Below are 17078 nucleotides of genomic sequence, written 5' to 3'. Positions count from 1 at the left end.
AATAAATATATATATTAGAATGTCGCTATAAGTGTATAAATAATAATACATAAATAGGACATTGGTAAGTGAAAGGTGTATCAGAGGTTGATCGTTAATTCCCTCATGATATGCACTAATGGACCTAACACTAACAAAAATAAGGAGCTAATTAATCGGGGGACCAAAATAATGATGTTGTTCCAATCTAATATATAAATGGGGTAATCATGGAAAATCTATAGAATATCTAGAGAATTCAAATATGTCCATAAGTCCCTATTGGTTGGGGTACCAATAAGGGACAGTTTGTGGTATATATAAAACTATAAGGAAAGCTTAATGAATTAACTTGGTAATATCAGTGGGAAATAAGGTAAGTCTATTACCTATTACGGAATAGGTATGGAGGTGGTAAGGGAGGTTAACTCACTGGATACCAAACGTGGCTCAAAAAACCCAATCTATATAAAGGTTGGAACTGGGAATCACTATATAGTGACATGGAGGACAATAGATGGTAAATGGTGGACTGTGAGAATGGTTAATATATTGCCTAATAATACACAGTGGAAACTGGTAAGTCTATTACCTAATAGGGGGTGGGTATGGGATAAGTGAAGTGAGCGAGGTAGACCTACTGGATACCACAATTGGCTCAAAAAGCTGCCAGGTCTATATTAAGATTGAGACCATTAGGATGGAGACTCCTAAGAGTGTGGATCCAGTAGGTCTCCCTTTGTCTTAATCTGGATAATCTATTATATAGATGGGATATGGGAATGAATTCTATAGGACAAATACTGAAACAATCGGTGCGGCCATTGTGATGATGATTACAGTGCCTAGGAACACTATGGTTCCTTAGGTTGTTTTTCATATTTCTTAGGTGTTCTGACCATCTGATGCTGAGTCATCTGGAGGTTCTTTCAACATACTGAACCCCACAGACACAGGACAACAAATATACTACATATCTGGAGGCACAAGAAATATGGCCAATGATTGAAAAATGTTTACCCGTGACATTTGATTTGAATGTTGTTTGTTTATGTGTGATTCTAACACACAGTTTACATTTTCTGACCTTACATCTGTATGATCCTATAGGTAAAGTTCCAACCCTATGGCAATTATTCAAAGTTTTATGTTTGACCACCTTACTGGGAGCCAACATCGATTTCAAACTGGGTGCCTTTCTATACACTATATTTGGTTTATCCGTCAGGATATTCCCCAAAATGGGGTCTTTTTGGAGAATTCTCCAATATTTGTTTATTATCTGTCGTATTGTTTTATGATGACCGTTATATTCAGTGATAAAAGGGGTGGAGTTCTCCATAAAATCATTTTGCTCTTTATTTGTTTTTGTGTTGATTTTTCTAAAATAATCTTCTCCTTTATCCTGTTTGGCTCTTTTGTAGCCATTCTCTATAATGTGTGATGGATAATGTTTCTCATTAAAGTGTTCTTTTAATATCAAACTTTGGACCTCATAATCGGCAAGGGTACTGCAATTTCGGCAAATCCTTTTAAATTGGCCATATGGCACATTGCGTTTCCATGGGAAATGATGGTGACTGGTGAAGTCTAAATAACTATTACAGTCTACCATCTTGAAATCCACGTAGGAAGACACATTATCTGTGAGGCTGCCGATCCCGCGATAATGGGCCTTCCTGGCGGACAGGTAAGGTTTTTGTGCAATTTCGGCAAACGATAATAAAATGCCAGATTGGGCTCCTTAAAAAAAAAAAAAGATTTTCTGTTGCCTAAGTATTATATTTTCTTTAAATGCAGATTCAACAATATCTTTTAATATCAATGTAAATTGTTTAGTGGGATCATGATTTAGTTTTTGATAGTAAGCGTAAGAAAAAGATTTTCTATTGCCTAAGGAGCCCAATCTGGCATTTTATTATCATTTGCCGAAATTGCACAAAAACCTTACCTATCCGCCAGGAAGGCCCATTATCGCGGGCATCGGCAGCCTCACAGATAATGTGTCTTCCTACGTGGATTTCAAGATGGTAGACTGTAATAGTTATTTAGATATGTGCATGGCTAAAAAATTTGGTTCGTTTTTGGTTCGGATCGATTTAGACTTTTCGAATTTCGGTTCGGATCGATTCGAATTCGGCAAAATTTGAATGAATTTGTTTCGGATTTATTCGGATTCGAATGAATTCATTTCGGATTTATTCGGATTCAAATAAATTCGTCTGAATTCGGTTCTATTCGGTTCCGAAATTCGGTATGTTTTAGGTGGGATATGCTGTGTATTAGACTAGTATTATGTACTGTATATTAAATGTAAATAGTACTAGTGTAATACACGGCCATCCGAATCTACCGAATAAAGTCAGTAGTTAAGAGTTTTATGGGCTAACACCGGAATATAAAGCTCTTAACTACTGAGTGCTACAAAGTACACTAACACCCATAAACTACCTATGAACCACTAAACCGAGGCCCCCCCACATCGCAAACCCTATAATAAAATTATTGAACCCCTAATCTGCCGACCGGACACCGCCGCCACCTACATTCTAGCTATGAACCCCTAATCTGCTGTCCCTAACATCGCCGACCCCTACATTATAGTTATTAACCCGTAATCTGCCCCCCCCAATGTCGCCGCAACCTAACTACAAGTATTAACCCCTAATCTGCCGTCCGGACATCGCCGCCACCTACATTATAGCTATTAACCCCTAATCTGCAGTCCCTAACATCGCTGACCCCTACATTATAGTTATTAACCCCTAATCTGCCCCCCAACATTGCCGCAATCTGCCCCCTAATCTGCCCCCCCCAACGTCTCTGCAATCTAACTACAAGTATTAACCCCTAATCTGCCGACCGGACATCGCCGCTACCTACATTATAGCTATTAACCCCTAATCTGCTGTCCCTAACATCGCCGACCCCTACATTATAGTTATTAACCCCTAATCTGCCCCCCCCCCAACGTCTCCGCAATCTAACTACAAGTATTAACCCCTAATCTGCCGACCGGACATCGCCGCCACCTACATTATAGCTATTAACCCCTAATCTGCTGTCCCTAACATCGCCGACCCCTACATTATATTTATTAACCCCTAATCTGCCCCCCCCCAACGTCGCAGCAATCTAACTACAAGTATTAACCCCTAATCTGCTGACCGGACATCGCCGCCACTATAATAAATGTATTAACCCCTAAACCGGCCCACTCCCTCCTCGCAAACACTATAATAAATTTTATTAACCCCTAATCTGCCCTCCCTAACATCGCCGCCACCTACCTACAATTATTAACCCCTAATCTCCCGCCCCCAACGTCGCCGCTACTATAATAAGGTTATTAACCCCTAAACCTAAATCTAACCCTAACACCCTCCTAACTTATATATAATTTAAATAAAACGAAATAAATTTACTATAATTAAATAAATGAATCCTATTTAAAACTAAATACTTACCTGTAAAATAAACCCTAAGCTAGCTACAATATAACTAATAGTTACATTGTAGCTATCTTAAGGTTTATTTTTATTTTACAGGCAAGTTTGTATTTATTTTAACTAGGTACAATAGTTATTAAATAGTTAATAACTATTTAATAACTACCCAGCTAAAATAAATACAAATTTACCTGTAAAAAGAATCCTAACCTAAGTTACAATTACACCTAACACTACACTATCATTAAATTAATTAAATAAATGAATCCTATTTAAAACTAAATACTTACCTGTAAAATAAACCCTAATATAGCTGCAATATAACTAATAGTTACATTGTAGCTATTTTAGGATTTATATTTATTTTACAGGCAACTTTGTATTTATTTTAACTAGGTAAAATAGCTATTAAATAGTTATTGACTATTTAATAGCTACCTAGTTAAAATAATTACAAAATTACCTGTAAAATAAATCCTAACCTAAATTACAATTAAACCTAACACTACACTATCATTAAATAAATTAACTACAAGTACCTACAATTATCTACAATTAAATAAACTAAACTAAAGTACAAAAAAAACAAAACACTAAATTACAAAAAATAAAAAAATATTACAAGAATTTTAAACTAATTACACCTAATCTAAGCCCCCTAATAAAATAACAAAGCCCCCCAAAATAAAAAAATGCCCTACCCTATACTAAATTACAAAAGTTAACAGCTCTATTACCTTACCAGCCCTTAAAAGGGCCTTTTGCTGGGCATGCCCCAAAGAAAACAGCTCTTTTGCCTGTAAAAAACCCCACAATATTCCCCCCCCACATTACAACCCACCACCCACATACCCCTACTCTAATCCAAACCCCCCTTAAATAAACCTAACACTACCCCCCTGAAGATCTCCCTACCTTGAGTCATGTTCACCCAGCCGGGCCGAAGTCTTCATCCGATGGGGCAGAAGAGGACATCCAGACCGGCAGAAGTCTTCATCCAAGCGGGGCAAGAAGAGGTCTTCCATCCATCAGAAGTCTTGATCCAGGCGGCATCTTCTATGTTCATCCATCCATCCGGAGCGGAGCGGCAGCATCCTGAAGACATCCGATGCGGAGCATCCTCTTCTTTCTTGATCCGACAACTAAATGACTGTACCTTTAAGTGACGCCATCCAAGATGGCGTCCCTTGAATTCCGATTGGCTGATAGGATTCTATCAGCCAATCGGAATTAAGGTAGGAAAATCTGATTGGCTGATTCAATCAGCCAATCAGATTCAAATTCAATCCAATTGGCTGATCCAATCAGCCAATCAGATTGACCTCGCATTCTATTGGCTGTTCCGATCAGCCAATAGAATGCGAGGTCAATCTGATTGGCTGATTGGATCAGCCAATCGGATTGAACTTGAATCTGATTGGCTGATTGAATCAGCCAATCAGATTTTCCTACCTTAATTACGATTGGCTGATATAATCCTATCAGCCAATCGGAATTCAAGGGAACGCCATCTTGGATGACGTCACTTAAAGGTACAGTCATTTAGTCGTCGGATCAAGAAAGAAGAGGATGCTCCACGTCGGATGTCTTCAGGATGCTGCCGCTCCGCTCCGGATGGATGAACATAGAAGATGCCGTCTGGATCAAGATTTCTGATGGATGGAAGACCTCTTCTTGCCCCGCTTGAATGAAGACTTCTGCCGGTCTGGATGTCCTCTTCTGCCCCATCGGATGAAGACTTCGGCCCAGCTGGGTGAACACGACTCAAGGTAGGGAGATCTTCAGGGGGGTAGTGTTAGGTTTATTTAAGGGGGGTTTGGGTTAGAGTAGGGGTATGTGGGTGGTGGGTTGTAATGTGGGGGGGGGTATTGTGGTTTTTTTTACAGGCAAAAGAGCTGTTTTCTTTGGGGCATGCCCCGCAAAAGGCCCTTTTAAGGGCTGGTAAGGTAATAGAGCTGTTAACTTTTGTAATTTAATATAGGGTAGGGCATTTTTTTTATTTTGGGGGGCTTTGTGATTTTATTAGGGGGCTTAGATTAGGTGTAATTAGTTTAAAATTCTTGTAATATTTTTTTATTTTTTGTAATTTAGTGTTTGGTTTTTTTGTACTTTAGTTTAGTTTATTTAATTGTATTTAATTGTAGGTACTTGTAGTTAATTTATTTAATGATAGTGTAGTGTTAGGTTTAATTGTAACTTAGGTTAGGATTTATTTTACAGGTAATTTTGTAATTATTTTAACTAGGTAGCTATTAAATAGTTAATAACTATTTAATAGCTATTGTACCTAGTTAAAATAAATACAAAGTTGCCTGTAAAATAAATATAAATCCTAAAATAGCTACAATGTAACTATTAGTTATATTGCAGCTATATTAGGGTTTATTTTACAGGTAAGTATTTAGTTTTAAATAGGATTCATTTATTTAATTAATTTAATGATAGTGTAGTGTTAGGTGTAATTGTAACTTAGGTTAGGATTTATTTTACAGGTAAATGTGTATTTATTTTAGCTAGGTAGTTATTAAATAGTTATTAACTATTTAATAACTATTGTACCTAGTTAAAATAAATACAAAGTTGCCTGTAAAATAAATATAAATCCTAAAATAGCTACAATGTAACTATTAGTTATATTGTAGCTATATTAATAGCTAGTAGGGGGCTTAGATTAGGTGTAATTAGTTTAAAATTATTGTAATATTTTATTATTTTTGGTAATTTAGTGGGTTTTTTTTGTGGTACTTTTCTGATGGATGGAAGACCTCTTCTTGCCCCGCTTGGATGAAGACTTCTGCCGGTCTGGATGTCCTCTTCTGCCCTATCGGATGAAGACTTCGGCCCAGCTGGGTGAACACGACTCAAGGTAGGGAGATCTTCAGGGGGGTAGTATTAGTTTTATTTATGGGGGGTTTGGGTTAGAGTAGGGGTATGTGGGTGGTGGGTTGTAATGTGGGGGGTATTGTGTTTTTTTTACAGGCAAAAGAGCTGGTAAGGTAATAGAGCTGTTAACTTTTGTAATTTAATATAGGGTAGGGCATTTTTTTTATTTTGGGGGGCTTTGTGATTTTATTAGGGGGCTTAGATTAGGTGTAATTAGTTTAAAATTCTTGTAATATTTTTTTATTTTTTGTAATTTAGTGTTTGGTTTTTTTTGTACTTTAGTTTAGTTTATTTAATTGTATTTAATTGTAGGTACTTGCAGTTAATTTATTTAATGATAGTGTAGTGTTAGGTTTAATTGTAACTTAGGTTAGGATTTATTTTACAGGTAATTTTGTAATTATTTTAACTAGGTAGCTATTAAATAGTTAATAACTATTTAATAGCTATTGTACCTAGTTAAAATAAATACAAAGTTGGGGGGCGGTGCTTGGCCGCTTTGAGAGATGGCCGCGTGAAGGGATAGCTCCTAGGCCCACATCTCTAAGCCTAAACAAAAATAGCCTCACACAACGCCTAAACATACCCAGGAGAGAAGCATAATACCCCAGGACCCTGCCAAACGGAACGGCTCGCCCGCTGCATACTCCGTACTACTGTAACAGCTAAATAGCGGAGCGAGTGGTCGCACAGAGGAGGAAGCAGCGCCATCTTAAGTGTAAGGCCTGGTGGCAGGGCGGATGCAGCTAACGCACCCGCTCGGCCGAAGTTATCTCTGGGTGGCAGTTTCCCTCACTATATAAGGGGAGAGCGGCACACACAGCTGGGACACTTACGCTGCAGCCACAGATCGGTAAGCAAATGCAGACATCCTTCGCTACTAGCAATACAGTAGCAGTGATTACACGCTTAACCCCATTAACGGCCCAGCCACACAGCACAACATATAGCAGGCCTATAAGTTGCAATAACCATCACCGGGGCCACAGAAACAGTGAAATACACACAGCACAAGCGGGCACTATACCCAGACTATACCATAGGTCTCAAGCACAGTCTAAATAATTCGCCACACCAGGGAGGCAATACTTTCGTCCCAGAGACAGTATCCGGATACTAGACGGCACTGTCCCACAGTCTGCAGGGGAAGAGGAATACTAGAGCAAACAGAACTCCAATGCCTGCACGCAAACCACCTAAACCTGACGGGCTGTCAAGCTCAAAAATGCTGCAAAATTACCTTAGACAGCCTGAAGCAGGATCACTGCCCCAGAGCGAAAACTCAAGCAATAGTACTACCAGAGAAACTGATCAGAGCGCCACGCTGTTACCACACTCCACTTCATATCTTACAAAAGAAGACTTAAAATCACTATGTACAAAAGAAGATGTAAAAGAAATAGCTTCAGAGGTCAAAAACTGGTATGGCGAGCTAAAAAAGGACATTTCAAGGGTGACACAGAGAGTTACAACATTAGAAGAAAGCCACGAAGTTGCCTTTAATGACATACAACATATCTCCCGAATAGCTTATGAACAAGACAAAACTATCCAACACCTCATGGACAGGGTGGAGGACTTAGATAATCGAGGTAGAAGGAACAATCTGAGAATATGGGGCATACCCGAAAGCGTCCAACCCAATGCTCTGGAGGGATGCCTACAGGACCTCTTCCGCACCCTCAAAGGCGACAACAGTTCTCCGGAGATCCAGATCGAAAGAGCACACAGAGCTCTGCGGGCGAAGCCCCCCCCTAAAGCCCCGCCGAGGGATGTTATCCTTAAAATTTTACACTTCAAAGATAAAGAAGAGCTACTAAAACTGTCCAGGCAGAAGAAAGACTTTACGCATGCAGGAAACAAAATCCAGATCTTCGCTGACCTGAGCCCTGCCACCCTGCAGAAGCGAAGAGAGCTATCTTATATAACCACCACTCTACAAGAGCAAAATATTCCGTATAGATGGGGCTTCCCGGTCAGCATCATAGCAACCAGAGGAGACACAACTGCGGTGTTCAAGCACAAAGAAGATCTTCCAAGATTTTGTGAAGCATTGAGGATTTCCATCAAACACAGTGACTCCCCTCCTGACAACCCATCGGATTTGAACGCTTTCCGACCCAGACCACGGCCTTACCGCGAGGAAACTCGTAGTGAGGCCACTAATACTCAACAACTCCCTGCTCCAGATAAAGACTCTACTCCTGGGGACTGAAATGTAAAATTTGAAATTTTATAAACCCCTCTCTCATGGGACTGATCTAAAGACTACATTTAGAAGGCTACAGGTCGTATGTTTACTTTATTGTATTAAAATGTTTACATGTCATTATGGGCTAGAGATGTGGGATACTTCCCACTCTATTACTGTATTTTCTCTACTTTACTGAGGGTTTTCTCTTTTGCTGAGGGTTCGAGAGTTTCTCCAGGTACAGCACCCGACAGCCCATACGACACACAAACCCTAATCTTGCTCTTTTCCCTACAGGTTATTGTTATATTGTTTGCAAGTTTTGAATATATCTGATATAGCATCCTGGTTTTTTATGTGTGTGTGGCCCCGGGGGGGGATCCTTCCTGACGATTCGCTAGTGACAGACCTTGTCGGTGTGACTGTCTCCCACTCACAAATCTTTGGAGTTTCTCACACTTTGGACAGCTCGCTCAGTCACAAATGGCAGACACTCACACACATAAGGCTCAACCCATCACACTCATTACAATCAATGCCAAAGGACTGAACAGTCCAGAGAAACGTTCGGTAGCTTTCAGACAGTTACACCAGGCTAAGGGGGATATAATTTTCATCCAAGAAACGCACTTCCAGAGAGGCAGGGAACCAAAATACACCAACAACCAGTACAGAACGGCCTTTTTGGCCTCAGGTAAAAGCAAAAAGGGAGGGGTGGGCATCTGGTTACGCAATTCCATTAAATTCCAACCCAAACATGTAGAAAAAGACACAAACGGCAGGTACATTATAGTTACAGGTCTCCTCTTTGACCGTCCCGTGACGCTTGTAAATGCATATCTTCCAAACTTGGATCAACATGTAGTTTTCAAGCAGCTAACCCAGCTACTGCTCGAACATATGTCAGGCATACTATTTCTGGGAGGAGACCTGAACCTCGCACTTGACCCTACCCTTGACACCTCCACTAGGAAGACCAATGTACCGAAAAAGACAATTAAAGCTGTGACAGCACATATACAACAGCTTAAGCTGCATGATGTGTGGAGACATATTAATCCATCAACGCGTGACTATACCTTTTATTCACACCCCCACCGTACTTACTCAAGAATTGATTACATACTGAGTGATCAGTCGGGACTGTCCCTGATAGACAACTCCAATATACTTCCAACGACGTGGTCAGACCACGCTCCGGTAACATGTAAGCTAGATTGGCCAACCTCCCCGGTATTACCCTTCATCTGGAGACTAGACGAGTATCTTTTGAACAATCCACTGATCAAACTGGACATAGACACTACATTAGGGCATTACTTCCAAGAAAACACAGATGACAGCATCACTCCTACCACACTGTGGGAAGCGCACAAATGTGTAGTGAGGGGGGACTTCATTAAGCACAAGTCTAGGGAGACAAGGGATAACAGACAATTTCTGAATTCTACCCTGGCCCAAATCAAATACTGGGAAACAGAACACAAAAAGAAACCATCCTCCGATTCCATCCTGGGGCACCTCACACAGGTCAGATCTGACCTCAAGAATTACTTAAATAAAATGTACCAGCGTAAAACTGCTATACTTAAACAACAGTTCTATGACAACAACGACAAAGCAGGAGCATCTTTAGCAAGAGCTCTTAGACGTAAACAGTTGAACACTCATGTACATTCCATACAAGACGGGGAGGGACACAGTCACAGGGATAGCAAACAAATTGCAGAAACATTTAGACGCTACTACGAAAAGTTATACAATTTAGAAACTGACTGCACACAAGACGACATAGACAGATTCTTGGGAGATGTGGACCTCCCCTCGCTCTCAACAGGCGACTCAGAAACCCTAGAGGCCCACATCACACCGGCCGAAATAAAAATGGCCATCAAAAGCATGCCTAACGGGAAAAGCCCTGGTCCTGACAGACTCAGTGTTAAATATTATAAGAGTTACATCCATCATCTCCTAACCCCCCTTACCACTGTCTTTAACTCCCTTTTAGAGGACAATGGTTTTACAGAACAAATGCTAAAGGCATACATAACTGTCCTCCCCAAGGAAGGCAAAAAACCGGATCGCCCGGAAAATTTTCGTCCCATTTCCCTGCTGAATGTGGACTTAAAAATATATGCAAAGGTGTTAGCCACCAGAATAAATAAGTTGCTCCCGACATTGATCCATTCCAACCAAGTGGGCTTCGTCCCCGGCAGGGAAGCCCGGGACAATACCCTAAAAATATTACAGCTGATTTCTTATGCTCAGCTCCATGGGGTCCCAATGGCCCTGGTCTCAACGGATGCCGAAAAGGCCTTTGACAGGGTCCATTGGGGGTTCCTGAGAGCAACCATGATCAAGATGGGGTTTAGTGTAACATTCATAGCACGCATCTTCTCTTTATACAAAAAACCCACTGCCCAAGTCAAAGTAAACGGATTGCTGTCCGACAACTTCTGCATACGGAATGGGACGAGACAAGGGTGTCCACTCTCGCCCATCCTGTTTGCCATTTCAATTGAGGCACTGGCACAGAAGATTCGCTCAGACAACCAGATTCAGGGCATCGAGACAGGGACCGTCGAGCATAAGCTCGCGCTCTATGCCGATGACATTCTGCTTACCCTTACGGAAGTGGATACTTCACTTCCTAAGGTATTAGAGACTTTCAAAGACTATGGTAAAGTGTCCAACTTCCACCTTAACCTTAGCAAATCAGAATTACTAAATGTCACCTATAATGCTGAATGGTTACCGAAAGTCATTTTGAACTGTCCTCTGAAGAGGCAACACTCAAAAATGAAATACCTGGGCATTTATCTCTCACCCGATCCGCTAGTACTGTTCCAAGCAAACTATAAGACCTTGGAAAACAATCTTACCTCAGACTTATCCAGCTGGAAAAACAAGTCGATCTCCTGGCTGGGGCGAATCGGAGTAATAAAGATGAATGTGCTGCCTAGACTCCTCTATTTGTTGCAAACCACACCGATACCATTGCCACCAGGATACCTGGAGAGAATCCAAACCCTTATAGAACAATACATCTGGAAAGGTATCAGGCCGAGGGTGGCTAGGCGGTCCATTCATCTCCCGAGAGACAGGGGAGGGCTGGGCGTTCCAAATATCTCAGTGTATAAGCAAGCAATAGCCTTACATAGGCTGTTGGATTGGTGCCATAATGATACACACAAAGATTGGATCAAGTTAGACCGAGATATTTTAAATACAGACAATGTAGGCCCCCTCGCATGGCTGGACCCAAAACATAGACCAAAGGCCACAACGTCTTTCCCTTTACTCACTGACTTCTTCTCCACATGGGACGGGTTACTTAACACTTCCACAAACATATCTACCAGAGTATCCCCGCTCCTCCCTATCTATAATAACCCCTCGTTGCCTTGGGATCTTAAAGGTAAAAGGACCAACGAACATGACCATATGACAGATCGGGTGTGGCACACGATAGCCGACGGCCACAAACTCAAAGACCTAGACAGGATCAAGGAAGATACACCACACATCTCACTGACTTGGTTCTCACACAACCAACTTGGGCATTTTCTCTCTACACACCAACACAAACAACAACTGGGGAGACCAATGACTCCTTTTGAGTCCTTATGCATGCAAGACTCGCCTATTAGCCATGCAATATCCAAAATGTACAAGCTTCTCCTAATAGATGACACCCAAATACTCCCCTCATACACCAAGGCGTGGGAGAGGGAACTACACTTAGATATCTCCCACCAGGAGTGGCAGAGAGCTTTCGACCACACGAAGCGCTCCTCAATATCAGCTAGGGTACAGGAGTCTAACTATAAATTCCTATCCCGGTGGTACCTCACGCCAAACAGACTGCAATCCATATATAAGACTGCTTCACGGAAGTGCTGGAGGGAATGCGGAGGTGAGGGTTCCTTGTCCCATATCTGGTGGGGATGTCCCGAACTTGACTCATACTGGACAGGGATACTTTCCCATATAAAAGACATAGTAGGCCACGCCTTGCCCAATGACCCCAAAATACTACTCTATATGTCCCTTCCCAAGCTAGAGAATAAGATCTCTAAAGCCCTATTGATGGTCATGCTGAACAGTGCCAAACTGTTAGTTCCTAGGTACTGGAAATCCAGGACAGTCCCGACTGTAGCGGAATGGAGAAAGGAGGTCTCCACACATCTTAATCTGGAAAGATACCACCACCTCACGCATGATACATTAGATATACATGAACAAATGCTGACAATGTGGACCTCTAGCACAGATGCTCTGATAGGATAGACCACAGTGCCGACACGGACCTTTTTTGACTATTTGTATGGTCATTTTACCTGTGATATTAATAAAAGTTATTTTTTATCTTTAAAAAATAAATAAATAAATAAATAAATAAATACAAAGTTGCCTGTAAAATAAATATAAATCCTAAAATAGCTACAATGTAACTATTAGTTATATTGCAGCTATATTAGGGATTATTTTACAGGTAATTATTTAGTTTTAAATAGGATTCATTTATTTAATTAATTTAATGATAGTGTAGTGTTAGGTGTAATTGTAACTTAGGTTAGGATTTATTTTACAGGTAAATTTGTATTTATTTTAGCTAGGTAGTTATTAAATAGTTATTAACTATTTAATAACTATTGTACCTAGTTAAAATAAATACAAAGTTGCCTGTAAAATAAATATAAATCCTAAAATAGCTACAATGTAACTATTAGTTATATTGTAGCTATATTAATAGCTAGTAGGGGGCTTAGATTAGGTGTAATTAGTTTAAAATTATTGTAATATTTTATTATTTTTGGTAATTTAGTGTTTTTTTTTGTGGTACTTTTCTGATGGATGGAAGACCTCTTCTTGCCCCGCTTGGATGAAGACTTCTGCCGGTCTGGATGTCCTCTTCTGCCCCATCGGATGAAGACTTCGGCCCGGCTGGGTGAACACGACTCAAGGTAGGGAGATCGTCAGGGGGGTAGTATTAGGTTTATTTAAGGGGGTTTGGGTTAGAGTAGGGGTATGTGGGTGGTGGGTTGTAATGTGGGGGGGTATTGTGTTTTTTTTACAGGCAAAAGAGCTGTTTTCTTTGGGGCATGCCCGCAAAAGGCCATTTTAAGGGCTGGTAAGGTAATAGAGCTGTTAACTTTTGTAATTTAGTATAGGGTAGGGCATTTTTTTATTTTGGGGGGCTTTGTTATTTTATTAGGGGGCTTAGATTAGGTGTAATTAGTTTAAAATTCTTGTAATATTTTTTTATTTTTGTAATTTAGTGTTTTTTTTTTTGGTACTTTAGTTTAGTTTATTTAATTGTATTTAATTGTAGGTACTTGTAGTTAATTTATTTAATGATAGTGTAGTGTTAGGTTTAATTGTAACTTAGGTTAGGATTTATTTTACAGGTAATTTTGTAATTATTTTAACTAGGTAGCTATTAAATAGTTAATAACTATTTAATAGCTATTGTACCTAGTTAAAATAAATACAAAGTTGGGGGGCGGAGCTTGGCCGCTTTGAGAGATGGCCGCGTGAAGGGATAGCTCCTAGGCCCACATCTCTAAGCCTAAACAAAAATAGCCTCACACAACGCCTAAACATACCCAGGAGAGAAGCATAATACCCCAGGACCCCAGGTTTAATTGTAACTTAGGTTAGGATTTATTTTACAGGTAATTTTGTAATTATTTTAACTACGTAGCTATTAAATAGTCAATAACTATTTAATAGCTATTGTACCTAGTTAAAATAAATACAAAATTGCCTGTAAAATAAATATAAATCCTAAAATAGCTACAATGTAACTATTAGTTATATTGCAGCTATATTAGGGTTTATTTTACAGGTAAGTATTTAGTTTTAAATAGGATTAATTTATTTAATTAATTTAATGATAGTGTAGTGTTAGGTGTAATTGTAACTTAGGTTAGGATTTATTTTACAGGTAAATTTGTATTTATTTTAGCTAGATAGTTATTAAATAGTTATTAACTATTTTTTATTTTTTTTTAAATAATTTTTATTGAGGTAAAAAGTTCAAACATAAACATACAGTGAAAAATAGCATGGCAACACGCCTATTTGACAAACAATAATATTTAAGTGTGTCACACAAGAGGCATGTCTTATATATATCTACCAGACTCTGGTTTCAACTTATGAGGGGAACTATCTGGCCATGTATATTACCTCATTTTACTTTTATACATTTTCAAGTGGACAGTCAACTTACAAACTATATGCACCAGTCTTTGGGCTTGACATCAGCAAAAAATAAATGTCCACATAGGGATGATTAGGCCTACAATTGTCCATATTATCTATAACATTATATACAAGAAAAAAGAGAAAAAGAGAAACGATATAGGGATTAACTTGACATATGTTAGCAACTATGCAGCCTAGTTTCAATGGAAATTCTCTGAATAGAAATGAGCGTATCTGCACTCGTCCAGAATAGATATAACCATTCATCTTAAAAAAAAACTATGACCCCATCACAACATCATCTCGTACTTATCCCCCCTCAGATCAATTCAGTGAGACAGCACATACAAATAGCAATTCTCCTCTAGACCCTTCTGACTCTATAAAGGTATTTATATATACTAGTCCCATGAGCCCATCCAGAAGGGGCTCTCAAGCCCATATACCGCTCTCTAAAATATGTGGGGGTAACATTTAGAAGGGGCTAAATTACAGGTTGTCACTGCAGAGTATTTAGAGTTTAATAAATATGCCCCGCTTTGATAAATATGTATGGATGGAAATCTATATATTTACATACTATGCATGAAATGAAGAGCACACTTCCGAAATCACATTCAATCTATCACTGAATAAAATTAAGCTATATTAACTTTAAGCTGGGAGCACAGTATGCTCATAAAAGACTGCACATAAAGTGAAGTGTATTGTATTTTACCCTGCATGATCTAAGCAGCAGAGATTGTAAGGATTAGGAGCACAACATTGGCTATCAACCACTCATTCATAATTGATAGGGGGAACAGTATATACAAGCTCAGCAAAACAATAATTCCCATTTCAGTACCTAGTCTACTTTGCAATGAAGGTTATGTATGTGGAACATTTAGTATAAACCCTCGGTACAGTAGAACATAGATCAGTCTATACTCTTCCTCAGCGTCTCATAATACAGTGCATCCTAGCTAGGGAGTCAAAGTTGCATTAAGGATAACAGAATAAAATGGGAAAATGCATACATAGAATATAAGGAGTACCATTATTACTTTACTTATGCTAACAAGACCTACAATCTTTAGCTTTTAGAATAGCGCTGATTCCCTTCAAAGGAAACCACGCACAAATGTAAGTCCAGTGCAAAGGCTATATACACATATGGGCATCCAATTTATACCTCAGTCACATCTGACAGAATAGAGCATCCTTTCAGTAGGAAATCTCTCCTTATTTGAGTTCAGATAAGGAGCCTAAGTTAGCCAGCTGTCCCATTACACCGGCAGGAGCCACAGACATTTATCCAATGCCGGCCCGGGAGGCACAGTTCCCAGGCACCTCATGACCTCGTGCGGCCCTCCAGAAGACATCTTCTTCAAACGGCATCAGCCCGACCGGCAATGCATATAGGAACCAATCTTCCTCGTCTGTCGGCAATAAGGCTCCTGTGTCAGGTAAATAAATATGTCCCGATGCCGATCTTACAGGCAGGGTATGTAAGTCTCCCTCTTTGATCTGCTCAGCTCGCACCCCGCCTCGACCCCCCCCCAGGGAGGCGGCCGCAACTCCCCGGACAGGAACCGAAGCAGGTAAGAAGCCCACCCAGGGTTCCGGCGGCACACAGGCATCTATGTCCATAGCAACATGTAGAGGTATATCCTTTCTTGCCCTGGTGCTCCCCTGAGAGTGCTCTATGCTCGCCTCTCTTTCGCTCCCGGCTGCCTCCATCTTAATACGGGTACGCGCCATGTGGGATAAGAGATCATCACATCTAGCCTGCATCATGTTGTCGAAATCCGTCATCCAGCCTTGTATGGCCTCAAGTAGGTCTCCCATCTTCAACATTGTGGGTGGTATGGAAGGAGATTTGGAAAGTATCTCCGTGTACCCGGTTCCCCGGGGGGGGGGGGTGCTGAGAAATTACCTCCATAGAGGCCGCCAAAATTAGTCCACAGCAATCCGGTCTGAGAGACCCTGAGGTTGTACAACAAAAGTAATGCCTTAACCAGCAAACTATTCCCTTCCACTTGATTCAGAATTCTGTGCTGGATGGGCTCAAAATATATCAATTACATGGCAGAATGTAATTCACTCTGTCAGAGCTCTCAGTTGTGCGGCCATCTTCAGCCTAAGCCCGGACACGCCCCCCAGTTATTAACTATTTAATAACTATTGTACCTAGTTAAAATAAATACAAAGTTGCCTGTAAAATAAATATAAATCCTAAAATAGCTACAATGTAACTATTAGTTATATTGTAGCTATATTAATAGCTAGTAGGGGGCTTAGATTAGTTGTAATTAGTTTAAAATCCTTGTAATATTTTATTATTTTTGGTAATTTAGTGTTTGTTTGTTTTTTGGTACTTT

General features: G+C 40.1%; 1 protein-coding gene across 1 annotated transcript in view; it reads right to left on the bottom strand.

The window, feature by feature from the left end:
* Positions 1 to 17078, bottom strand: part of LOC128661308 (uncharacterized) — a 141703-nt gene that overhangs the window by 14526 nt on the left and 110099 nt on the right. The window contains exon 6 of the mRNA XM_053715578.1: positions 1067 to 1722. Within this exon, the coding sequence (XP_053571553.1) occupies positions 1067 to 1722 (656 nt within the window). The remainder of the gene's footprint in view (positions 1 to 1066; positions 1723 to 17078) is intronic.

This window comes from Bombina bombina, chromosome 5, assembly GCF_027579735.1.
Source record: "Bombina bombina isolate aBomBom1 chromosome 5, aBomBom1.pri, whole genome shotgun sequence".
Taxonomy (NCBI): domain Eukaryota; kingdom Metazoa; phylum Chordata; class Amphibia; order Anura; family Bombinatoridae; genus Bombina; species Bombina bombina.
The sequence above is the reverse complement of the archived record's forward strand: the minus strand, read 5'-3'. Positions and strand labels throughout refer to the sequence as shown.